This window comes from Osmerus eperlanus, chromosome 21 (genome assembly GCF_963692335.1).
Source record: "Osmerus eperlanus chromosome 21, fOsmEpe2.1, whole genome shotgun sequence".
NCBI lineage: Eukaryota > Metazoa > Chordata > Actinopteri > Osmeriformes > Osmeridae > Osmerus > Osmerus eperlanus.
Genome location: NC_085038.1, coordinates 3,140,427 through 3,167,734, shown reverse-complemented (window position 1 = coordinate 3,167,734; position 27,308 = coordinate 3,140,427). Strand labels below are relative to the sequence as shown.

Here is a 27,308-nt window from a genome sequence, read left to right as displayed (position 1 = left end):
GGTTACAGACATCTGAGAGGCCCCTTCTCCACACAGCACCTTATTGTGGGGTCAGATCTCGATCTCTCACACAGAAGAAAGAAGGGGAAAGGAGGAGGAGAGAGGAAAGGAGAGGAGGAGAGAAGAGAAGGCAGGAGAATAGAAGAGGGGAGAAAATAGAGGAGAGGAGAAGAGAGAAAAACCCTTGTGCATCTCCCTGGCTGTGCTGTGACCTCTGACCCATCCACACTGTCAGCTGTTTTTCTCAGAGCGAGAGAGAGAGGGAGAGGGAGAGCGAAAGGAGAGCATTAGGAGAACACCCCAGCACAGAAAGTTCAGGTGTCAGAAAGTCACATGGCACCCAGACCACGTGCATCCATAAGCCTTCATATGCATTAAACATGCTCTTCTAGGAAGGTCACTTCAGGAATTCTCATCAACCGAGCTCCAACACATCGGTGCTGCACAAGTCCCCACCGTCTAATCTAAAGCCCTACAACATGTCTGCAGAACAACCTGACATCTGTCCAACTAAACCCTAACAGCCTCCCTTCTCCCACCTCGTCTGTGCCTTTCATTTAGCTTCCTCACATCCTCACATCCCCCCCATGTTTAAGACAACTTCTGTAAGCACTCTCCCAGGGCTAGGATTCGCCTGCTCGTACAGCTAGTCGTTCCAGCCTCCTCACCTGGGGACAGTGATAAGCAGCACATTACATTGCAGCAGCGTCTGGTGTGAGTATTATAAGCTTTCAGTCAGAGTACACCAGGCTGACTATGAAGAGCCACGTCATGTGAACTTGGAAGTCTAAAGCAAACGTCTTTGTCGTCACAAAGGTGTTTGGTGTTTGTGAATCCGAGCAGCTTGTCTCCCGTGCATCGTTAGACAAAGTGGATTTTGTCTTCTAGCTTGAATGGGCCTTCTCTGGGGGTAGCAGGTGTATTTCCACACGTTTGTGCGTCGACGCGCCTCTCTGACTTGGCCCTCCCGGCCACCACCATTTTGATTCACTTCACATCGTCCATGACTCAGAGGAACCTGCCGGTCCCACCCCCCCCGCCACCCGCCCCCCCATTCCCCCCACTCCCACGCTCAAGTTTACCGCCTTTCCTCAGAGCTCTCACTGCTTAACATGCTGGATCACATGACGCATGCTTATGGCAAGACATCCACTGGGGAAACCATGTCTTCAGTACCTGGATGCATCGCGACATCATAGCCTCGTAACACATTCCATATTGTTAAACAAGAGGTTTCCCCATGCATCCATTTTTCATGAGTCTTGTTTTTTTCCATTTCTCCCTGCATTACCTTCCCTTGACACACCAGGAAAGGAGCTAAGAGATATCAGATTGTTGGTAATGTCTGGGTGGGGGTCTGCTGGATTAGAAACAGCCTCCAGCACTATCCACGGCTCTCATCTCTCCTGACACACACATACACACGCACCCACACGCAAGCGCCCTGTGTAGCCGTCTCATTCAAATGCCCACACACTGTCAACGTCAATACATGGACATGTCAGCGACGCTTCGCTAATCCGATTCACGGCCTCGGCCAATGAATACAATTTTGACAATAATGCGATTTACAACGTGTGCAAACGTCTTAATTGTATTTGTCACCTGCTCATATTCAGCCGTGGAGCCCTCAGGGATCCTGACAACTAGACGCAGTGTCACCTTGGTGGCCGTAGTAGAAAAGTTTGATTTGCAAGGGTTGGGATAAACAAGAGACAAAACTACACAGAGGCCTCTCTGTCTGTTGCCCGAGACGTTGTCTACGGAGGACATGAGCGTTTGGTGGTCTCGTCACAGCAAGATTGCATTTCAGTGTATTTGCAGGTTTCTAGTTTCCCAGACAACAGTAATGTACCCCACGCTAGATATATTGATCCTGGTCAGTCTGAGGGTATACAAAGTGGGACACTACTTCGATAAATCAATACGATGCAAACATTCAATGTTCTGTGTTTTCCCGCCCTTTTCTGCCCTGGTATTTTAACAGCCAGACCTAATTCACACCTCGTCAGTAGCAGACCGGTGAGCGCAGCGTGTGTTTGTCCTGCAAGTGTTCTGGACTGGTAAGTTCCCAACCTCCCTCTTACCTGAATATTCCTTCATCTGCGCCAGGTTGAGAGAAGAGACTGAAGATGCAGCCAGGGTTGCTGTGTTAGCGTGTGTGTTAGCGTGTGTGTTAGCGTGTGTGTTAGCGTGTATGTTAGCGTGTGTGTTAGCGTGTGTGTTAGCGTGTGTGTTAGCGTGTGTGTTAGCGTGTGTGTTAGCGTGTATGTTAGCGTGTATGTTAGCGTGTGTGTTAGCGTGTATGTTAGCGTGTGTGTTAGCGTGTGTGTTAGCGTGTGTGTTAGCGTGTGTGTTAGCGTGTGTGTGGTGGGGGGAGGGGCTGTCACATGCCCAAGGAGTGCTTAACACTCGTCCAAACTATTCTCCAACGACTGGGAGGGGTGGGGGGGAGGGAATAATCACTGCCAGCTGTGCCTTCTCACATTAGACCCCCCACCACAGCACCCCTCCCCATTCCCCCGCTTCTCTCCACAAACTACAACTCCCTGACAACGATTTGCCACACTCCAAATGACAGAGGAAGGGGAAATTATCGAGCGTCAATGCAATAAAGCTGTCTAGTAGCTTAATAGGGCCTGGGGTTGAGGCATGGCAGCCATCTTGGCTCAGAAGAGTCATCATTTCCCCCTGAGTGGAGAGTGTGTTTCCTCAGCGGAGATGACTGTTTGTCTGCTCCACCAGGCAGAGCAAACAGCAATACAGTGCTTTAAAGAAACACACCAAAGGTGCTCCAGTCAGCAGAGGGACTCGGAAGAACTCCTCACAAGAATGTACTATTTTTTTTTGCCCGCTGATGTCCAACACTTGTCTTGACAAGAGAGATTAAAATAGCAGCTGTCCGCTCAAACAACCACAATCACCAAAAGATTTCTAGATCATAACACATCAATAAAGAAATTAGTTAATGACATAAGATGCACAGGCAACATACCTAATTAAATCCACAAGCAATAAGAAAACTACTGATATAATCATAATATTGTCACAAAATATATTTCAAAATCACCAGTTCTGAAGGGACGATTTCACTGATGTCCAGAACACCCAACAGCAGGGAAGATCCCACAGAGAAGTGTTATCTCGGAGTCTCAGAGATAAAGTTTGACTCTACCACTGGTTATCCAGATTGTTCCAGACTTACATCTGAAGTCTACTGTACTGTGGGACCAGGTCAACTCAGGGTGAGACCCAGAGACGCTCAGCTACACCATGAGAGAGAGAGAGAGAGAGAGAGAGAGAGAGAGAGAGAGAGAGAGAGAGAGAGAGAGAGAGAGAGAGAGAGAGAGAGAGAGAGAGAGAGAGAGAGAGAGAGAGAGAGAGAGAGAGAGAGAGAGAGAGAGAGAGAGAGAGAGAGAGAGAGAGAGAGAGAGAGAGAGAGAGAGAGAGAGAGAGAGAGAGAGAGAGAGAGAGAGAGAGAGAGAGAGAGAGAGAGAGGGATGGAAGAGAGGGAAAAAGAAGCGAGGGCAAGAGAGAGCACTCTCCATGTTCGTGCGTGGGCTGCACCCCACTCCCATCACCCCGATGGAGGGCAGTGACACGGAAAATAACATGCCCGCAGTAGTATCAGCGCTAGCCGCCCGTTGGCGCCGTGTGTCCAACCTCAACGGCTCCCAGAGTGCTTCGTTAGACATCGCCCGGGGGCTGAGGAGGCGAGGGTGAAGGGGGCAGATGGTTGAGGGCAGAGAGCAGATGAGGAGAGAGAAGTGACACAGTGGACATGACAGGACTCTGAAGGGCCTCTGACCAGAGCGAAGTGGTACAATAGCACAGTCTTAATTCGGCCGTGTCCAAAGATCTCATCCTCCGCAAGATCTCCATTTTTCTCAGTTTCTCGCTCTCTCTCTCTCCCTCTATTTCTGTCACTCTTCCTCATCATCTCCCTTGCTCTCCTCTCTCTCTCTCTCTCTCTCTCTCTGTCTGTGTCTCTCTCTCCTTCTCTCGGAGGGCCCTCCCTGCAGAGGCCAGGAGAGGTAGCTGAGTAGGGGAATGTGAGGGAGCACGCCAGGCGGTAATTGACTCACACATTTTTTATCTCAGCATATTGATCTCACAACAAGGAGCGATACTACACTACCAGAACCAGAGCTGGGGTCAGGGTGTTTGTGACTCAATCCCATGATAGAAAACAGCAACCAGAAGCACTTCAATCAATCAGTCTGTTACTGGATGTGAAAGAGGCCGGCCTCACATATAACTGCTGTTAACCAGTCTCATTTGGAACCCCCACATGCATGATCCATTCACACAAAGGTACCACAGCAGTTCTGATATTTACATTTACATTTAGTCGTTTAGCAGACGCTCTTATCCAGAGCGACTTACAGTAAGTACAGGAACATTCCCCCGAGGCAATTAGGGTGAAGTGTCTTGCCCAAGGACACAGCGTCAGTTGGCATGACCGGGAATCGAACTGGCAACCTTCGGATTACTAGCCCGATTCCCTCACCACTCAGCCACCTGACTCCACCTGATATGAGCTGTGAGATTCCCAACTCCCGTTCGCACGCCCGTGCGCAGCATGATGACATGCAAAATAAATCTGCCGACATCATTGAGAATGAGCAAAGTGCAAGAGCGACAACACAAATACAAACTAACTCCCCGGCTGATTCCCAAAGCACTTTCTGTCTTTTAGCATGGAGGTAATGCGCCAATTATCTCTTACTCATGCAGCAATGGCATGATTATTAGTAAGCGCACTAAACTGTCATTTTAATGATGCTGTTATGATAATGTGACACAGTTATGAGTTTTTGAGCCTTTTTGCTGGGTGTGCATCCCAGGACGGCAAGCGGTACACTTGGGCCAGTTGTTTGTACTTAAATAATAATGTCAGACAAGTGTGTTCAATGAATAACAAAACAAAGCTTGGTGGCCATGTGTGAATCATGGAACCCGACAGCGACAGGAGTGACAGAGCGTGATGATGATGTCACAGTGACCACTACTCTCTAGAGGAGTGACGGCGCGTGATGATGATGATGTCACAGTGAGCGCTACTCTCTAAAGGAGTGACGGAGCGTGATGATGATGATGTCACAGTGAGCGCTACTCTCTAGAGGAGTGACGGAGCGTGATGATGATGATGTCACAGTGAGCGCTACTCTCGAGGAGTGACGGCACGTGATGATGATGTCATAGCAAACATTCTGGGATGGGTTCGAACCGGCAGTACTCACTAGAGGAGTGCACGGCGTCCAGTACTCAGGATTCAGCTCAGCCCGTGAACGCAGGTCCAAGTACTCAGGGTTGAGTTCCGTTCTGGCGCGTGTTAGAGTTCCCTTCGTGGAAAATTGAAAACAGGGAATTAAGATACAGTACTCCGGCACTTATGGTTGGGGTGGTGATGGCTTGGTTTACATGTTGAAAGGTAAAAAGACAAGAGTTTGTGAAATGAAGAGATGAGATTTCAAATTTCAGGGTGAATGAAATGTTTTAATGAACCACGGTAGTTTGTTGAAGAGGTTCTGTTTTATCTACCAGATGTAGCTTTATGTTTACAAGTTTAAACTTGTTTTTTTATTTGTTTATTTACTTGGAAGATCTCATTACACCCCTAACATTAAAACTTTCATCGTAATTGCAGCCATGATGAAGCAAGAGACGCTTTGCTATGCTGTGTGTGTAGTTCTTCAATCACACCGCAGAAATTCAAGACTGAGAGGGGAGGGAATGATCGTTGTTGTTGACAAGTACAGTTTCTTTTGACTGAGTGGTAGGTTTTGTTCCAGCACTCTTGAGTTTGTGCCATGTTTATTTTACAATGTCCCATGGTAAATTAGCAATTAGCAAATCAATACCAAAAAGGTACCCTTTTCCCAAGGGGGTAAGAAATATGCTAAATGGAACTATTTCAATTTTCAAATCAATTCTAACTGTGAATAGATGTGCGTAATACATCAAAGAAAAACCTAATCCAAATTAAAAGAAATATTCCCAAACCACTACTGAACAGTAGCCAGCAAACAGAACAAGCTGTTGTTAGAACATTTATATTGAATAGTCTGGAAGATACTTTTTGTTTGTGTCCCCAGCGCCCAGCTTGCAGGGTGGAGTTCTATGAGGTGTATGATGCATGCCATAATTATCTGTTGATTCCCAAAATGACTGTGTGTAATGGGGCTATACGGAAGGAAGACGCTGACATAAATCATTGTTACCAACAAGAAACTAAACCAAGACAGAAAATAGAAGAAAAAAAAAAAAAACATTTATTAATTTATTTTCAACCTGTTTTCTTTAACGGCAAAGTGTTTTGTAAGATTTTAGTTTAACTGCTAATGGCTCCTGATTTGTCTTCATTTTTACCTGACTGTTTTTTACCATTTGAAACGCAGTCAAGTTAGTAATGATTGTTCGGTTCTTCAGTGTCTGAACTGGTTGGCGGTGAATGGCAGCTGAAAACACAACAGACACTGTGTTCCCTGACAGTTGATGCGCTACACAATCACCATCACTGCTGTACGCCTGCCTTCTATACGTCTTCCTGCCACCTAGAAAGCTTCCCCACATCCTGGCTGTCATCCACCAAAGGCGCTTTCAGCTCTGACATTTCGCCTGTAATGAACAGGTGAAAAGGGGCACGGCAGAATTCGAAGCACCTACTACTTAATTATGCATCTTCTCATCCATCATCGACAAGCCAGTCAGTTACTTATCAAGTGTAGCTGGATGGGAAGGGTCTGTGTGATTATTCATTAGAGCTTCACGTCACTCGCTTGCATGAGTGTGTGTACATGTGTTTGTATGTGTGTATGTACTGTATGCATGTGTTTTTATGTGTGTGTGTGTGTGTTTATACCTGTGTCTGTATGTGTGTGTTTTTTCTCATGTGTCTGGACATGTGTGTGTATAGACACGCACACACAGTTTCCCCATCTGGATCTCATTTCCAATTAAACAATGTTGTGGAGAGTGAACAGGGTGCTGGATCAGACCTGCTATCGGTCGCCTATGGGCTGAACAGAAGATTAGTTTCATGGCAGGGTTGAAACACACACTCTCTAATTGGCTTTGTTATTACTTAGAGGCTGCTGCTGCGAATCCTCGCCACCACAGACCTTTAGATTCCGTTTAATTACCTCAGAGAAACCATAAACACCCTGCCTTGACAGCAAAACACGAGCCAGGAGAGGACCTTCACGAGGTTTGTTGAGGACCGGAGGGGTTTTCAAGAGTGTTTTATAAAATAGTCACAAGACTCATAGAGAAAACAAGTGCCTGACGAGTGTCACTATAAACAGAAATTGACACGCCGCATGACTGGTATGGAGAGTCACAAGGGACAAAATAGATAAACATCCTATTTTGCGGGTGATCATTGAAAGGACTGCCTTGGCATGAATGCCTCTGTGTACGGTGAGATTTTCATCTTTGATAAAAAGCTCTTTGAAAATGTGATGGAGTGCACATGTGAGTGTGTGTTGGGTAATTATGAAACGGCGATGCAGAAACCCTATTAATCCCACTGTTCTCAGCAGATGTATCCCCCTCCTGATCCAACGATGGACATATTCCACTTACAGCCACTTTAATAGTTAAGAGTATAGTAAAAAAAATCAATCATGGCGTTGTCAGTCTCGTCTCTGTGTCTGGTGCACTTTGTGGGTGTAGGCTGATATACGACGTCTTGAATCCCCGCCAGCTCCTCCCTGCTCTGGGTTAGACCAGGCTGACTTACGGCCTCTTGCCTCAGTCATGTAAATAAGCTTGTGAAAGGGTGTGTGTGTGTGTGGTTGTGGAGATCCCTCGAAGCCTGGTAATCACCTAACTCTGTTGAGTACGTCCTCACGCCCACACCTAACAACCATGGCTCACCTCAACACACACACACACACGCACTCCTGCTGGCCGTGTACTGAAACACACCAGCTTGGTGTGATGTAGAGACTGGAGGAGTAAGAAGAGAGGAGGGATGTGGGAATGAAAGGTGTGTCGAAATAGGAAGAAAGGGGAGACGCGGGGAGGAAGGAGATGCAAGGAGCAGGGAAGGGGCAAGAAAATAAGAAAATAAAAGAATACAAAAGTATGAAATGAAGGAATGGAGAGAACTGCAAACAGGAATATGAGGAAAGAGAGAGGGGGAGATTTATTTATAAGTTGTCAAAAATTGCAGGGATGAGAAAAGCTACGAGTATTATTCTTTGATTCACCAAGCTGTGCTGTGATTGGCCTCGCCGTCAGGAGCGTTCAACTTTATGTTTACGAACCGCGGTGCTAAGCCCATTTCCACGGTTACCCGCCTCACACAAACACACACACATAAACACATACGCAGCATTGACGTTCCATTTAAGTTGATAACCGTGATGACAAGGCCTCTCTTTGACAGAAACGTAATGGAAACACACAGAGGCTAAAGCCGAAGGAAAATGGCACCCAATTACTGGTGGAAGTTTAGCATAGTTGAGGGCTAAAGCGAATATCGCATTCACCTCTTTGCTTTGTTCTGAGAGAACAAAGGGAACGATTAATCCCCCCCACACGCACACACACCTCCTCTCATCTGTGACAAAAAGGCATTCAAAATGTGTTCACTGTAATGGAAAATCCACAGTGTTTGTGTGTGTTTCCTGCCACAAATTAATTAAGTAAGATATAGCTTTTGATATAATAATTAATTACACAACGTATTAGTGCAGACTAGACACCCCGTCAAGATTTCATGCTCAACCCTGGAACCCACACACGCGGGCACACAGACGCACACGCGCAAACAAGTACGTGGGTATGGTTATTCAATGCCAGTGTACTTTGTGACTGAATGGTGAGCAAATTAGGTTGAAGTTATGTGGCAGGATAAATAAAAGCCCTGATCAATTTAAGTGGTCGAAGAGAATGACAGCAGCAGGCAAGAAATGGTAACGGCCTCTTCTGCGTTTACTGTTTCATTCTTCCACTCCACGCGGGGGATCATTGATTCCCACTGGCAGCCTGTCCTGGTCGCTAGCATCGATGTCGAGACGAGACCAAACCGTTCTCAACAAACCGCTAATGGCTTCAAGGAATTCACAGCGTCTGGTGGCGGAATTCTAATCAGCAGATTTTCATGAGTGTTCCGAGTACCGGTGCCGGAGAAGAAGACGTTGGGGGCGACTCTCAAATCGCCCTGAATGTATTAGCACTCAAATTACACGTCGTTACATGGCATCAGACTTTAAATCTGGCGCTGGTACCTTGTAATGGGACGCGCTAGCGAGGTTAAAGTAGGCCTTGACACGACTGTTAACGACTGTAATGTTAACTTGATTACGCAATTGCTCCCACTCAGACACTTGCACACGGACACCCATATTCGGTGCTATAGGGGTTGCAATTTAAATATATTATGCAGGACCACAGCACAGTAGATCGGTGATTGCCTTCCATTCGTTAACTGACAACAATGTGAAAACAATGTTATATGTATTTGGTGCAGATTTCTGTCACTGGGGATCCATCTTTGTTGATCTGAGAACGGTATAGTCCAGTGTAATCCACAGGAGTAGACTGACCCAGAACGGAGGGATGGATTTCAGATTTGTCTGTGTGTGTCTACCTGACTGCCATAGTCATTACTGACCTGGTCTTATTCTTCTATGGTCTGTCTCAGACAGGAAGTGTTTGGAAGGCGGAGGTAGTTTTGTTTCACCTAAGTGCTCTACATTGTTCATTCAAGAAAACTTATCACAGATGAATAAACTATTCTAAAATACACGTTACCACTTTGCGCTACACTTCCAGCTACATACACCTACTGTAAATTAACCTATTTGGCATTAGTCTATCGTTACAAAGTCACACTTCCATGCAAAGGGAGTCAGGTGGCTGAGCGGTTAGGGAGTCGGGCTTGTAATCTGAAGGTTACCGGTTTGATTCCCGGCTTTGTCAAATGACATTGTGTCCTTGGGCAAGGCACTTCACCCTACTTGCCTTGGGGGGAATGTTCCTGTACTTACTGTAAGTCGCTCTGGATAAGAGCGTCTGCTAAATGACTAAATGTAAATTTGGCCAAAATCGAAAGACTGTCTGTCACAAAATGACAAGAGTTAGACATAGCACGTGTCGGGGTTTGGATTGTTCCGACAACAGCAACAGCACAACAAAAGAGTTTGTTCCGGAGCAGAAGATATGCTTTTACACATTCCTCTACTCCCTGTTTCACTGTTGTTTAAACCTACCCCTCTAGCTCTCCTTTGTTTCAAAGAAACCTATCATCTACTGTATAGCTTTCACACATCAACATTACTTGAGAAATTGAGCTTCATGGGAATATCCCTTTTTTTCCAAGGATGAAACAGGAAGACTAACCTCATCAATGTTAGTTTACCTGGAATGGTTTATGGTGAGTTTGAAACCAGGCCTGGCTTAAAGACACTGCAGTTAAATCAGGTGTATGACAGGTACGTTTCATTTCAGGCAGCACAAAAGCCATCAGCGCTGTTCTGCTAGGAGGGACAGCTCTGAGTCTTCTCTGTCTCTCCCTCAACCCCTCATCCCCTTCTCCTGTCGTCCCTCTGTTTCTCTCTCTCCAAAGTGCTTTCATTGTTCCCTAGCTCCTTCCCTGTTGTGGCATGGAGCAAAGCCCACAACCAAGCCTCTTAAGGAAGGCAATTGAACCTCATTCTTCCTCTTCTCTTTCATCCATCTAATTGCTTGAACACTCCATATAGCTCCTTGCCTGCTACCAAGACAGATGGATGGTCCTACGGACTGTAGCACATTGTGGACTATTTATACACTGAACCGGGGTCAACTCGCGGATAGTCAAAGTCTGCGCCTGGTGTTCGCTGCCATGGAGAGATCGGAGAGTGGAGCTTGTGCCGGGGTTGAGTTGGCACGTGCACAACCTGTTTTGTCCGGAAAATCTCATGTATTGTGTGTCGTAGCATGGTTCATCGCATGTATTTTGTGTCGTAGCATGGTTCATCTCATGTATTGTGTGTCGTAGCATGGTTCATCTCATGTCTTGTGTGTCGTAGCATGGTTCATCTCATGTCTTGTGTGTCGTAGCATGGTTCATCTCATGTCTTGTGTGTCGTAGCATGGTTCATCTCATGTATTGTGTGTCGTGGCATGGTTCATCTCATGTATTGTGTGTCGTAGCATGGTTCATCTCATGTCTTGTGTGTCGTAGCATGGTTCATCTCATGTCTTGTGTGTCGTAGCATGGTTCATCTCATGTCTTGTGTGTCGTAGCATGGTTCATCTCATGTCTTGTGTGTCGTAGCATGGTTCATCTCATGTCTTGTGTGTCGTAGCATGGTTCATCTCATGTCTTGTGTGTCGTAGCATGGTTCATCTCATGTATTGTGTGTCGTAGCATGGTTCATCTCATGTCTTGTGTGTCGTAGCATGGTTCATTGCATGTATTGTGTGTCGTAGCATGGTTCATCTCATGTATTGTGTGTCGTAGCATGGTTCATCTCATGTCTTGTGTGTCGTAGCATGGTTCATCTCATGTCTTGTGTGTCGTAGCATGGTTCATCTCATGTCTTGTGTGTCGTAGCATGGTTCATCTCATGTATTGTGTGTCGTAGCATGGTTCATCTCATGTATTGTGTGTCGTAGCATGGTTCATCGCATGTATTGGGTGTCGTAGCATGGTTCATCTCATGTATTGTGTGTCGTAGCATGGTTCATCTCATGTATTGTGTGTCGGAGCATGGTTCATCTCATGTATTGTGTGTCGTAGCATGGTTCATCTCATGTCTTGTGTGTCGTAGCATGGTTCATCTCATGTATTGTGTGTCGTAGCATGGTTCATTCTCATGTCAGATAGAATTAGAAATCAAATCCCAAGCAACTTTGCTGCATATTCACATGTTGTGTGTGATGGGGCTCGCAGGAAACTAAGTCTCCAGTGTAGATGGTGTGTATGCCGTGCACATGATCTGCTGTGTGAACTACGGAGGCTGTTCACGTTGCAAGGCTTGTCACATAAGCAGCTAGGTCTGAAAAGCTGCGTAAACATACATGCATACAGCATGAAGGTAGAATCTCGCTCTCCACTCCAGACATACACACACAAATCAAGTACGCCACAATTAAATAATTAATTTGCGCAAGATGACTCACACCTTGGACAACACACTCCCCTGCAGTTGGAATTAAATCTCTGCTCTGCCTCCCAGAAGACCACTTTTCACACCAAGAGTCATACTAAAAACAATGTCTCACAGGTCACCTCATAAACCCCTCCCCACCACACACACACACACATCTACAGTACACACACACAAAGAAAGGCACCGCCCATTGTCTTACCCCGCATCTCCAGCACCGAATCACCCTCATGCATCCTACACTGACACATGTTGTATACATGACTTCACGCACCACCAACGGACACACAAACAAACACACACAATATTTGGTGAGAGAACAATGAACACAATGTTTTTTTTTGAGACGTCCACCCAGGGGTTCACCAGGTCCCCATCTATCCTGTGGTCACATTGTGCGAAGCTGTGGGCTTTCATTACACTCCCCATCAACCTCGCCTGCTTTCTACAAACCCCTTTCCCAGAATGCCGCAAGGCTAGAACACTCTCCTGTTTGTTTGAGGCCCACTGTGCATGTGATTGTTTGTGTGACACACACTGTGCATGTGATTGTCTGTTTGGGACGCTACGTGCGTCTTATGAAAGATGGTGGCCCATTTTCAGATCTATTGTATCAGCTGTGAACAGAGTCAAACGAGCCATAATGAAACCCCTCTTGGCTGAGGGTCTTGCAGGGATCGGAGTGTGCCAGGTTCTCCAATCCTGCTGAATTATGCCGGCAAAGGAACAAAAAAACACAGCGAAACAAGATGTGTGTAAGCCAATGTTGTGCAGAAAGCTCGATTTCTTTTGTACAATTAGAGATAACACAATGCGTGTTGCGGGTGAGTGAGTGAATGACTCTAAGGGAGAGACAGTGTGTTTGTAATCCGTCGGCTGAGAACGTTTGCACGGTTTCTCGATGTTTAAACATTTGCAATCCAGAAAGAGAGACGTGACAATAAACGTAGAACATCGGAAGCACTGTCGCAATCATTGCATACGTACGTAGTGGTACGTTATACTCGGGAGTGTCTCTTCTGACACTGTGTTTCCGTTTCAGTAGCCAAGTGTGGAACTTTGTCATGCCTTCTCACTTAATTAGTCACTGTTTGCATATGCAGAGACGGCAGCTTGACTCTCTTGACTTCACTGTCTCTGTCTGTCTTTCGATCTCTCTCTCCTTGTCATCTCTCTCTCTCCCTTTCTCTCTCCCTCTCTCTATCCCTTTCTCTCTCTGTCTCTCTGTCTCTCGCTGTCCCTCTCTCTCTCTCTCTCCTTCTCTTCTATCTCTTGCACCGTGAACACACACGTCTTCTCATTTGACAAGCTGATCTGCTGTGATCATTCCCCTGCTCCACTGCGAGACTTAATGTCCCAATCTTTTTTTCCCCTTCTAACTGGCAGGGTATCACATAATTGGCTGTGGTCCATTCGCTCGCCCTCCTCTGTGTCCTTTTACGAACGGATGATTTTAATGAATCAGTTTTACAGTGATTAGAGCCCGTGGCTAGAGAGGTCAGGGCCGCGACGAGGCTCTCGGACCAGAGAGAGGGAACCACACACACACACACTCTCTCTCTCTCTCTCTCTCTCTCTCTCTCTCACACACACACACACACACACACACACACACACACACACACACACTCTCTCACACACACACTCTCTCTGTCACACACACACAAACACACAGACAAACACTCTCACACACAAACACTCTCACATACACACTCACACACACACACACCATCAGATCCACTGTGTCCAGAAGACGGCCCGACCGGCTTAATCAGAGCACGGAAACTTCTCAGACTTTCTCTTTTCCCTGCCCATCTGTCTGTCGACATGGTCATCTCTCGCCCTCTTTCCTTCTCTCTCTCTCCTCCGTAATGCTTTTAGTCACAGTGTGATATCCATGGCAACAGTGGAAGGTCTTGATGGAGCGAGCCACAGATGACTGAGCTTACGCAATAACAAAATGCAGCAGAGTAGCCTACATTTACATTACATTTAGTCATTTAGCAGACGCTCTTATCCAGAGCGACTTACAGTAAGTACAGGGACATTCCCCCCGAGGCAAGTAGGGTGAAGTGCCTTGCCCAAGGACACAAAGTCAGTTGGCATGACCGGGAATCTAACTGGCAACCTTTGGATTGCTAGCCCGATTCCCTCACCGCTCAGCCAACAGACTCCCTTTTTACATCCTCCTCCCTTCTACTCCCTACTACAGTGGCCCCTGAAGGGAACAATACAACAGAACAACAACATCCCCTAGATGAATTATATTATTTAATTGATGTCAGATACACACACGCACACACATCGCACCTGCTGAATGATGGGCATGACACATCACCTGAGACATAAAAGCTCTGTGGAGAAACGGAGAGAATTAAAACATGAAAGCTCAGCGCCAGGCCGGCCCCAAGATTCACCCCGTTTGGCAAGAGAATACGTGTCGACAACTCTGCGCCAACCACAGTGACAGCGAAGTCAACGCTAGCAGTCGGGGGTCCGGCGTACGCGTCTCCATCCATGATATGCCTGTCAATCAAGCGGCACTGATACAATGCGCCCGACGGAGAGACCGCAACGGAGCTGGCAACGTGTCACGCAGCATGCTTCCACCGCGAACAACAGTGTTCTCCGACAAACAGATCCTCAGCCAATTCCTCGGTGAGATAAATCCCACGCGTTTCAACGACCAGGATGGCAATCAGGGTGATGAATATGGACACATGTCAAAAAAGACCTTTGTTGACTCCTGTTATGCCATTAAAATGTTACAGATGCTCAGTCTCCATATGGAATGATGACATTAAAACACAAATCATTAACCTCTACATCACTAGGGGTAAATATCCAGGCATATGCTGTTTGCTAGTCCAGAAAATCCAAAAGGCCACTGTCCAACGTCCTCACACAGATAGTTTTGGCGTGAACATGAAAAAGTTTTGGGGATTTTTGGATTCATAGTTTCAGCTTGTTAGCGTCTAGGCTCTATGCCATTGGTCGTGAATTGGTTGCTGAGGTCAATCTGTTGCTAGTTCGAAACATGGATGTTATTTTTGACGTAAGAAGTAATAACAAACTATATGTATTCTTACGTTATTGCATATTACAAGACGCTTTTTAAATCGTGTTTACATTGTAGGTGTTAAAATGTTGAATTTGTGATGATTGTTTCTGGTGGACTAAAGCCCCAAATCTGACATTGTATTTAAATGTCAGGCTAAAGACTGACTTCTGAAACAATCCTGGTTAATTCAACAATGACAAGGATACATGCAAAGGTCATTATTTCAGTGTATGATTAGCCTACTGGAAGCTTGTGACGGCTCCCAACGTGAGTGGTTGCTGCCACTCAAACTAAGATTGTCACTTGGCATTTAAAGTCGTCTTTTTCTACTGTCAATTATTGGCTGGCTGTTATCCAGGATTAACAACGCATCATCCTTCAATTCTCTAGATGCATCATTAGTTGTACGTGGAAAATAAATCATTCATCCATTCCTAGCTTTCTAACACAAAGTAACTGACCCTAGGAATGAACTGAACTTTAAAAAGCATCTATCTGCAAACAAAAAAAGTCAGAATGGCTCTTGTTGTACAGATTCAAAAGACAATACATAACACTATTTAATTTGTATGTAATTTTTTTATGAGTTATTCACAAGACAATCACAGTCAGTCACAACAAAAGATAAAATCTGCAACAAAACCTCTGCTTTGTCCACTTCCCCAATGCATTTATTCACTTGACCACTGCAACAACCTACTGTACAGCTCAGCTCCAAAAGTGCTTCCTCGTAAGATGCGGATGTCTCTGTGTACGAAGTGATAGTTGTACATTTAAGGTTAAGTGTTAGGTAGACTTCAGTGCTATCCCTAGGGCCTGTGTCAGACACACATCTTCATACAATAGACATCTCTCTTCAACAGACTTATTATCCTCTTGGACTCTGTTCTTGATAAGTCGCCAACAGTACCAGCTGCTCAGTGTATTTGTGTTCAGCTAATTTAGCTTAGTCAGGCATGTCATCTCTCTCTCTCTCCCTGCCTCTCTCTCTCTTTCTCTCTCTCTCTCTCACTCTCACACAAACTCTCTCCTTCTCTGTCTTGCTCTTTCTCTCTCTCTTTTGTCCCACATCAACTTGTGAGGTACAAGTCCGTGCGATGTATAATTGAAAATGTACTTTTACCCGTTGAAATAAGGAGAAAATGGATGTCATGTTATCTAATCTGTTCATACAATGTTGTATAGCCTGAAGCCTGAATACAATATTAGCTTTATCCCCACAACCTGCTAACATTACGCTTTCTCCCCCCCTCTCCTCTTCTTCTACCCTCCCCTCCTCTCCTCTACGTCCCTCTGATCTCCTATTCTATCCTTTCCTCCCTTCCCCTCTACTGCCTCTTCATCCTCCTCTCCACCACTGCATCAACTTAATTCTCTCTGTTGACTGGCCAAGATACGACATCATCTGAGAGTCATCACACTTCCACTGAGGCTGAAACATGCAGCCTCTCTCCTCTCTGCCTCACTCCCCTCCTCCATCTGCCTTCCCCCACTCTTTCTCCCCTCCTTTCTCCCCTCTGCCTCTCTCTACCTTCCTCCTCTCTCCTCTCTTCCCTGATTCGCCTCGCCTACAACCACAGACACAATCTCAAACCCTGCGGCAATCAATGACACCTTAGTCACAACCTCTCTCCTTCTATTTCACCCTCTCTTTCTCTAAACGCTTCTATTCATATTTTTTTTCTGTCTCTATTTCACTATTCTTTCCTTCCTTCCTCTCTCCTCTCCCCCTCCCAATTCCACTCTCCCTCTCTCCTGTCTTCCTCAGCTGCTCCATGAAGCTGTGAGTGTGGAGTAGGAATCAGCATGTTTCCTTGGCAACTACATGTGATAAAGTCATTGTGTGTGAGTGTGTGTGTGTGTATGTGCATGATCACTACACATAATCCATTCCCTTAGCGTATCCTGCTATCCCATGACTCATCACTCGAGTCAGACACAGTGTTGACTTACATGTTCCCAGACCCAGAAATAACTATTTGGATTTGAATACTGTCTGGGGAAGTGCTTCCATATAACATGCAATGTAGTAGGAAGCAAAAAATGTTAATCATTTTCTATCTGTCTAAATGTGTTATTCTGCATAGTTTGCAAGCTCACTTAATCAGATGAACCTGTTAGATTTCTCTGAAAGGACGATGGCCTCACGTTCAAATGGTAGAAGCTTGTGAAAAAGCAGAGTAACAGTAAACATGACAATAGTGTTTTGCTCAGGCAAAACAGAAAACTTAGGAACAACAGTGAAATAATCGTGGGTAAGGCATCAACACAGATAAATGTTGCAGCGAGGCTTCCTCTCTCCTTCAGCGAGCCATTTGTTCTCCTTCTTCTCCTGTCACCCGTTTTCCTTCTCTCTGACTAAAATCTATTCAGGTTTATACGGTGACAGACACACTGCCAGAATTATGCTGCGTCTGAGTGACGGGGCGCATTATGTCCCTGGCAAAACTGTTGACATGCAAATATTTAGCGCTGGGGAAAATTTCTCAGGAAAAGCATAAGCGATTTACGGAGACCACTCTGGCAATAAATCTTAGCCGGCGTGTTTGCCTGCTACGCCGCTGCAATTAGTTACCTTGATGTGCAGCTAATAAAAAATGTGTGTGATGTAAAGTCGGATTATGCGTGTTGCTTTGAGAGGTACAAGCTCGGAGGATGAATGGCTGAGTGAATAATCAGTCTTGTAAATTTGTCACGTGTCTTACCGGCCAAACCAGAGTGCTAAAAATACCAGCCAAGATGGCGACGAAACCCGAAAGGTGCTGTTTCTACCCTGTAGTTACGAATCAAACGCAAATTAAACACAAACTTCCCCCGGTGAGTGACATCACCTCATTCCAAAGTCTGCATCTGTTTGTGTCGGTTAAATAAAGTGTGAGTCCCTGCGGTCTGTGTGTGTGTGTGTGTGTGTGTGTGTAGAATAGAAAAAGCAATACATCCATGGAGGGATGCAGGCGGACAGATGCGGGCGTGTCTCCTGGATGGGATGAAAGAGACTGTGGAGCATGGACTGAAGAACAACAACAAACCAAGTGTGTCAGCCTGACTGCCATCCTCATGATTGGACTAATGCTCCGCCTTCTCCACAGTATCCCAGCCTGGCCCTCTTAGTTGTAGCATGTCTGCTCCTATCACACACAGCACTCCATGCAGACCCACTCTGGAGCCAGCGGAGATCAAGACACTCACAGACAGCCAGACATACGCATGAAAAACACACACACAGCCAGACATACGCATGAAAAACACACACTCACACACAGCCAGACATACGCATGAAAAACACACGCTCACACACAGTGAGACATACACAGGAAAAACAGACACATATGTAAAACATACACACACCAACATACACACACAAGTGTGCAAGCAAACATACAGCAGACACGCAGCTAAAACAAATGTACAACAACATGAACACAGAGGCACATGGGCACACATACAACACACACACACACACAGGCATGATCACACCCACAAGACACATGGATACACACACTCATTTGATGTGTTTTGAGAGCCCATTCCAAAACAACCATTCAAAACTTCTCGTTGACTCAAACAAAGCCTGTACACATCTCCTGTCTTCCTTCGGTTCTTCGTTCAGCCATCTGACGCTTGGTTCACTCTCTCTCGGAGGACGTTTCATCATAAACTACGCTCGGCAAGATTATGCACACCTGCTGTTGTTAACACGTCTGAAAACACCTGCTCGCAACTGGCTGGTGACTCCAGTCTCGACATTTCCTTTGTTTTCCGTGTCCAATGGCACGGTGCTCTGCTACTGTGGCGTACTCCAGGGCTCCCCTGGGCCTAGTAAAGGAGGAAGAAGCCACCCTCTTATCCCGGGCAACGCCATGTTTGCGCTCATGGAGAATGACAAGGACATGCAGCCAGGCCGACAATGTGCGTGTGTAAATCAAGTCCCTAGTCTGAGACACATTAATTATGAATTGGGTCTAATTGCGTTGGGATTCGCTGAAGTCAACTCATTTGGTCTGGATGCCATTTAAATTATTCCTGCTGCAGCGAGAGCCAGGGGGGAGTCTGAAAAGCTGTGGTAAACAGGAAGTGAAACCGTGGCAACCACACGCCCTGTTGTTTCAGTGTATTGTGCCGACACTTAAGCGCACAACAATGTCCCAAATTACACAAAGCTTTTTCCCTGAGTAGCTGAATGTGATAGCATCTCTCTTTAATGAATACAGCGTTTACACAGTCCTGCTCACGCGGAGAGCGCTACCTTGCTACGTTGGAGGCTAATGCATTGCTTGTCACCGTGAACTGACGAGTAGCAAATGGCCCCTGTGCTGATTCAGTGTGGAGCCATTATTCTGCCAGCAGAGTTTTAGGGATATGTCACGTTAAGTAGGGACTGGAGAGACACACTCAGAGAGAGCTACAGAAAGAGAAATGTGTTTGTTTGTGCGCACGTGTCTGCGTTTTGTGTTGGAGAGAAAGTGTGTGTGTGTGTTGTGTAGGCACAGTCCGTGTGTGGGGGAGGTTTGTGGGTGTGTGTCGCGTGTCTGTGTGTGTGCGTGTGCATCTGAGAAAAATAGCAATGTTCTCTCAGTGGATTAATGATGAACCTGTCTTTCTGACAGAGCCAGATTAGCTGTTGATGTTGAGAAATAGTTTTCAGGCAGCACATAATCACACATTAGCACTGAAACAGAAGCCCGGTCACATGAAAAGTTTGAATATCATTTAAAATCAAACCATTAACACCCAGGTGATCATCACGGAGCCTGTTAATTACAGAGAGATCCCATTTTTTCAATTCAGTATCAGAATGTTAATTAGGAGGCACAATTAGAAGGATTTTTTGTCATATCAATGTTTTGCAACCTTTTGCATCAGCGTGTATAAAACAGTTTTTCCCCATCAGATCATTGTTCTCCCTTTCTCACATCCATTTCCTTGGATGTGAATACTGTTCACGACAGGACAGCGACTGCCACATTGACCATTCATATAAGAAGATTTAAATCTACCTAACTGGCCAATCCCTGAGGATAACCAGAGCCAGGCCCTAAGAGATAAAACAGCTCTGTTTGGCAGGGGAGGTGTGACTGAGTGTTGCTGCAGTTAGGTGCTACGTCGCTGGTTTTACTCTCAACCGTGACCCACATACGCAGACAACACAGTCTTCTTCTGGGGTGCTGGGCAGGTGACAGCAATAAGGGATAGCGTTGAAGTTTAGCATACAGTTCTTCATTACAAAGCTCACTTTCTGTTGAAATTTGTAAAATCAAGTCTTTAATCTGCTGGGGAGAGGGATGGTTCAGGAGAGTGCCTCTCATCACCCTAACGGACCTTTTAACTGCTGGTACAATGGCAGTTGGAGAAAGTTAGTCTTCAGATGTGTGTTTGGCTGTTGCCATGACGCTGTCTTTGTCTCTGTTTTGATCTAAAACCTCCTGACGGTTCTGACGGAGAGAGGGAGAATGGAAGCCCTGTTTTTGGGGGGTTTCTCATTAAGGAATCAATTACTTTTCCGTGGCAATAGAGATTACAAAGATAGCCTGCCTGCGCGACTTACAGTCAGTGTCACATGGACACAAAGGCACTCGTCAGAGACTCTGGGAATACAGAGAGCTTAGCAAAACAAACAAGCCTCGCTCCAACCACAATGAAGCAGAAAATTGTTCGGAGAAAAGTTGTGGTAGATAACGAAGGCCTTAAGAGCGAGCCGTTCTATCTCTGGCAGCTACTGAGCTGGTTTTCCCCAATGTTGCCAGCCACACGCATTCCTTCTTTCTTTCTTTCCTACCTTCCTGCTTCACTTCCTGTCAACCCGCCCTTACCCTACCCTGTCACACGCACCACAGGCACATCTCTACCCAAACAAACACAGAGGGACACACAACCACCCCCCCCCCCTCCCCCCGTCTGACACACAAGCTCATTCACACACACCACGGTCGTGCGCATGCAAACACAAAATCTTTCATACACCCGCAAACGTACCGACACACCACAGGGAGAGACAAAAAAAGAGAGGAGGAGATAGAGTGGCGAGTTTCACACTGGGCGTTTGAGAGGCTGAGGAATGAATTTCCCAGCACTGTAGGCTGTCGTCCTTTGACCATCTGGCTTCCTGGCGGACTCCAGCCCTCTCCTGAGGTTAGGCTCTGAATCGGCAGTCAGCTAAGCAGCCACTTAGAAGCAAGGCCCAGGTGGGTAAAATCAGATAAACAGTAGCTACACTGTCAAAAAGCAAATGACGGAAGTAGGTGCGAAAGCAGTGTGTGTTTGTGTTTGGATAATGAACTGTTCATAGGGAGGAGGGAAAGTCAGGAATAGACAGGAGAGAGAAGTGAAGCGAGGTAGGTCACACAGGAAGGAAGGAGAGGGAGAAGAATGAAACAGTGACAGGTGAGAGAGAGAGAGAGAGAGAGAGAGAGAGAGAGAGAGAGAGACAGACAGACAGACAGACAGAGAGAGAGAGAGAGAGAGAGAGAGAGAGAGAGAGAGAGAGAGAGAGAGAGAGAGAGACAGAGAGAGAGACAGAGAGAGAGACAGAGACAGAGACAGAGACAGAGACAGAGACAGAGACAGAGACAGAGAGAGAGAGAGAGAGAGAGAGAGAGAGACACAGAGACAGAGACAGAGACAGAGACAGAGACAGAGACAGAGACAGAGACAGAGACAGAGAGAGAGAGAGAGAGAGAGAGAGAGAGAGAGAGAGAGAGAGAGAGAGAGTTAGGGTGGTGGGCCAAGCACTCAGCACCTCAGAAAGGCGGATGAGGGGCGGATGGAAACGGGAGAGAAGAGGGTGCCAGATGGAGAGAGATTGAAAGAGAAAGCGGAGTGGAGAGAGAAGTCATAAGAAAGAGGGAGGGAGGGAGTGGAGAGAAGTGAAAGAGTATAATAGAGAGAGGGTATAAGTGAGTAAGATGGGGCTATAGGCTTAGGAAAACAAGAACGTGAAAGTAAGAAAATGTAAAAATGAGTGGCCGGCAGGAGTCCTATTCTGCCTCATCCGTCGTCAGAATTACTGATAAGTAGAGAGGAGGCTGTGACAGTGTGTTGGTCCCCTGTGTTCCCGCAGTGACAGAAAACGAATGCAGGCAGACAGAGAGAAGCCAACAAAAAAATGAAGACAAAAAAAAGATATACACGCGCACGCAAAGAAGAAAGTTCCAATCTACGAGCAATTGCCTATCAGCCCCCCACAGATCTTCCTCTCTCTTTCACTCACTTTCTCTCTCTCTCCCTCTATATCACCCCCATTCTCTCGCTCTCTCTCTCACCCACTTTCTCTCTCTCTCCCTCCCTCTATCTCACCCCCATTCTCCCTCTCTCTCACCCCCATTCTCTCTTTCTCTCTCACACAAACTCTCTCTCTCCCTCCCTCTAGCTCACCCCATTCTCTCTCTCTCTCACCCCCATGTTTTCCCTCTCTCTCTTTAAATCTTGCTAAATAGGAAAGGAGGAGCACAATGGCCGATGTTAATTTGCTTTTTTCTCTCCACATTCCTCTCTGAGGGGGGCCGCCGGGCAGGATGGGCCGCCGGGCAAGATGGGCTGGTTGGGTGTGTTGTGATGGGGCGTTCTCGCTTCTCAGTAGCGACCAGCAGATTTACAGCCGTAGAGTTGGACACGGGGGATTGGGCAGCGGTCCCAAATCCTCATGGTTACCCAGCATTCAGACTGGGGAAAGCGCTCAGCACCCACGCCCCTCCAGTACTTCCCCTCCACATGCAGACGCTTCCAAACACACACTGTGTGCACACTCACAGACACACTCACAACACACACCTTGAGACAGACGACAACTAATTAGCACTCAAACAAATGTAACACCCTTCACAAAGCCCCCCCTACAGACAGGCCATGATACACCCCTTGTTTGTGTTTCAAACTTGTTTGAGACACAGTTCAGTCCAGTTAAAGCCCCCCCATCCATGGGTTTCTTTACCCAACATTTGGTTCCCAAAACACAATGTACCATCCTATGTACAGTTTATATTTGTTACATTTGTTTTCATTGGATGTGTGTGCATTTCTGTGTGTGTGTGTGTGTGTGTATATGTTAGTTTGTGTGTGTGGATTTATGTACATCTGTACGTGTTTGTGTGTGTGTGTGTACGTGTTTGTGTGTACGTGTTGGTTTGTGTGTATGTGTTTGTGTATGTGTTTGTGTGTGTTGGTGTACTGGTTAGTGTGTTTGTTGGTGTGTGTGTGTTTGTGTATGTGTGTGTGTGTGTCCACTCCCCCTCTAAGTGGTGCTGAAGGCTGGTGATAGGTGTCTCAGTGTGGGCCCCCTGGGCACACAAACAGAAATTAACTGAGGGGGGGGGGGGGGGGGATGCACTGAGGAGGAAGGCTTCTCCACAAACCAAGCCTCTTAATATTCTCTCCAAGTCCATTAGGGCTCCCAGAGATTGGCCTGGATTGATTGTTTGTGCTTGATATTACTGGGGCCTTGAAGGCCGACAGACGCCTCTATGAAAATTGAAGCTGGCACTCGGTGAAGCCTGAGGAATTGGGAAATTAAATACGAACCTGAGCATTTGTTATTATCCCACCAATGAGGAATGATGGAGGAAGTCATCTTCTAATTAGCGAGCTGTTGTTCCCTGTTTTTCGCTTTGGGGTCATTTACCAATTAAATGTGTCTGCCTTTTAAGGAGTGAGTTATTTTTCCAAAACGGAAGCTAGCTAGTTTTAGTTAGCTTCCGTTACCTAGCAACCTAGCATAATACTCGTAGCAATGCTACTACCTGCTAGTGTTACTTGTTAGCCTCCTAATTGTAAATTTTGAAGCCATACTATAGCGTTTGTCATATAGTTTTTGTCTATCGGAAAATAGTCGGTTGGAATGTTCAGAATCACATATGTGTGACGCTACTCCTTAACGGGTTAAACCCTCACCACACACCAGTTTTTCAGATTGAAGATTAGATTTCGAGGATCTGACAGCGTACTATGTGAGTTTTCCTCACCCTGCCATTACCAGTACATTACATTACATTACAGTACAGTACATTCCTCATCAATAAAACCATACATTGCTGAACACCAACCTACAACCTAAACCTATAGCAGCAAAGACCTCACCACACGGACCCCTGGCACTAGACTGTTGCAAGTAGACGGCAAATTTCAGCCAAGTGTTTATTTAACAGCAGGAGAGAGGACTTTACCTGTTGAAGTTTTATATCGATCCACTCCTATGAGAAAAACAGACACAAACACTCCTTGTGTTAAGCGAACACTTGGAAATCTGTTGCGTAGCAACTCTAGAGCCTCTTCAATGATGCATAATGCTCTTATTATATATGACCATCCACGCTGGAACGAGGGAGGGGTCCCTCAGGAGTCACTGAGGGGTCCCGTCATCGGTGGGAACTTGTAAGCAGGGAGAGGAGAGGACCAAAGGAAGCCTTTTCTCAGATACTCATCAGGGCCTGTCTGACCTTGTGGCAGATACAATTCAAGGTTTCTCTGCTTGTCTATTTATTAATACTCTCTGTGGAGGGGGCCGGGGGACTATTAATAAGGGGGCATGTGGACCCCCTCTTAGTGCTCTGCCCTGGATGGAGATTAGAACAAGGCAGCTACAGATCTCTTGTGTGTGTGTGTGTGTGTGTGTGTGTGTGTGCGTGTGTGTGTGTGTGTGTGTGTGTGTGTGTGTGTGTGTGTGTGTGTGCGTGATAAGAGGCCTGATGACTTGTCTGAGAGGGCTGTAGAGATGACTGCATTACGAGTCACAAGAGGAATGGATGACACACACACAGAAGCACACACACACACTGACTTATTTGGAAACACACACACACAGGCTTACGTAGAAGCACACACACACACAGTGCCTTCCTGAAGGTTTTGTTTTTGTGATTCTGGAGCCTCAGGGCCCCTTGGTCCCGAGACCCCGGCTGTGAGGAACCCTCATTGTGCTCTGCCAGGGTGAGGCCTGTTTCTGGGACACACACCCCCAGGGCATCTGGGAGAGAGTGGGTGACACCAGTCATATGATAGACTGAGACTGCAGGGGCCATTTAAAGGATCAGGAGAGATGGGATGGACGACATTGGACCGCATGTCGGTGTGTGTGTGTGTGTATATGAGTGTGTGTGTGTGTATATATATGAGTGTGTGTGTGTGTCTGGGGTGGGACTTGGGAGGCTGTGGTGTTGTTTGTGGTGTGGAATTCTGCTAGATCCGTCTGCTCATCATGTCTCCATACCAGACTCTCTCTAATGGTGTTTGATGGCTTTAGTGAGGCCCTGGCCTGCCCCCCCTGGCCTGCCGTGTCCAGGCCCAGGCCTGGAGGTCTAACACTGGGCTTCAGCCCAGGTCCTGTATTGTACCATCCACCATGGCCACATCACCCTTTAGTGAGGGGGTGATGAGATGAGATGATGAGAGCATCAACCATGTTCACTGGGGAGCCAGGTGGTTCCCTCTCCCTCGGCGTGTTTGTTTTGAGTTAGGGAAGAGTAAATGCATGTCTTTCTGGGATGTGCAGTCTTTACGATGTATGGTTGATAAATCCCAAGTATTGCATAAACATTCCCTCAGTTGTTGTTTGCCATTGTACGAGATATACGTATATATATATATCCCAAAGTAGTATATCAACTGATAAACACCCTCCTCTCCCTGCCAGCTGTGCTTGTTGACTTCCTCCATGCCCAATAGTGACGCCTCTCAGACACCCACAAGTCTGTTACCGGGAGAAAACAGGCGGAAAACTGGCGAGTAGAAAATAAGTTTCCTGAAGAAAGGAAGGAACTATAGAAGAAAATAGAAAATAAATCTAGGTGCATATTTCCATTATCGGGCTACGTTATCTCCCAGGAAGAGTCTGAGGAAGGAGGAGAGACGGGCTGGGGTCTTGGCATTTGCAGGGAGATAGGGGAAACCAATTTTCACCCTTCCCCCCCATCTCCCAGACCCCCCCTTCTCCTCTCCCAGAATCTACCCCTAGTAAGTCTGTAGAGCCAGAACTAAATCACTTCATCTAAATAAGGCAGCCCAATGTTTTACACCCCTGCATACCACTGAGAGGTGATAAGATGCCCATTCCCCCCCCCCCCCAAAAAAAAAAAAAGGTTACTGTCTTTTATTCCTTCTCTTTTTACTCTCTCCTCTTTTTGTTGGCATTATCAAAGATGAGCAAGGGTGTGAACTAGCGTGTGCATGCACTGCAGAAGGGACGGAACGAGAAGAAAGGGAGGGAAGGAGCGAGCGAGCGAGGGAGGGAGTGAGAGAGAATCCGTGCCATCTCCTATACCCTGGACAATAAAACAACAGACAAGCCATTTTTTCTGTTTGCGTTAAATATTCCCATGTGCAGCACCTCTATGACAGCTTATTCTCAGGCAGATTTATCACAAACCCCTATGCTGTCTGCCAGCTTCTTCGCACAGTGCCCAGACAACAGAAGCTAGGGCACAAAGCTACCGCGCTAACGCTAGCACTTCTGACGCCTGGGGCAAACAAGACAAAGTGTCCGCTCAATACTAACGTAGCGTCCATACATCGAACAGGACCAAGAAAGGACATGACACACAGCGAGTCCTCTGTGATGCATTGCGTCCTCTCATTAGCGCGTCGCTCGCAGCTCCCCGGAGATGGACATGTGTCAGGTATTAAACTCTGTTTCCCTCCAAGGGGAGAGTAATCAATGACCCCAGCTGTTACTGTGGTTACCCATATGCAGTTTGTCAATTGTAATTGTCAAGCTGAAGCACAAGTGTGACTCTGTTTCTCTCCTCTTCATCCACGTCTGAAGAACCATGGTTATCTCCTGGGAGACTGTGGCACCAGAAGAGATGAGGTAAATATGGTTTAGTTTAGGCTGAATTCATGTGGACTAAAATAATTTGACAAGTCACAGATAGCAACTTACCACCAAGGAATATTAGCATTCTCAGAGTTGTACACTATGTCAGTTTCAAAGACACTTTTTGAGAACGTGCAGCAAGAGAATCAAAATAATTCAAGTTATAAACAAAAGACTTGCTTATGTAAATTGTTTCCATGACGCCCTTGACAACACACAAAACAAGTTGTGGGTCTGTACTTATTAGTGGGGAACACTTACATGAGAAGGCATTCTAGCCAAACCCATCGACTTTAAATCCCAATCCTCAACCTGCAAGACTACAGAATGACCCCCTTCA

General features: G+C 46.3%; 1 protein-coding gene across 4 annotated transcripts in view; it reads right to left on the bottom strand.

Annotated features, from left to right (window-relative positions):
- Positions 1-27,308, bottom strand: part of LOC134007282 (protocadherin-9) — a 127,523-nt gene that overhangs the window by 83,782 nt on the left and 16,433 nt on the right. For 2 of the 4 annotated variants that reach the window (XM_062446617.1, XM_062446619.1), the window contains exon 3: positions 5,244-5,345. The exons of the other annotated variants lie outside the window; for them this stretch is intronic. In XM_062446617.1, the coding sequence (XP_062302601.1) occupies positions 5,244-5,345 (102 nt within the window). The remainder of the gene's footprint in view (positions 1-5,243; positions 5,346-27,308) is intronic. 4 annotated transcript variants of the gene reach the window in all.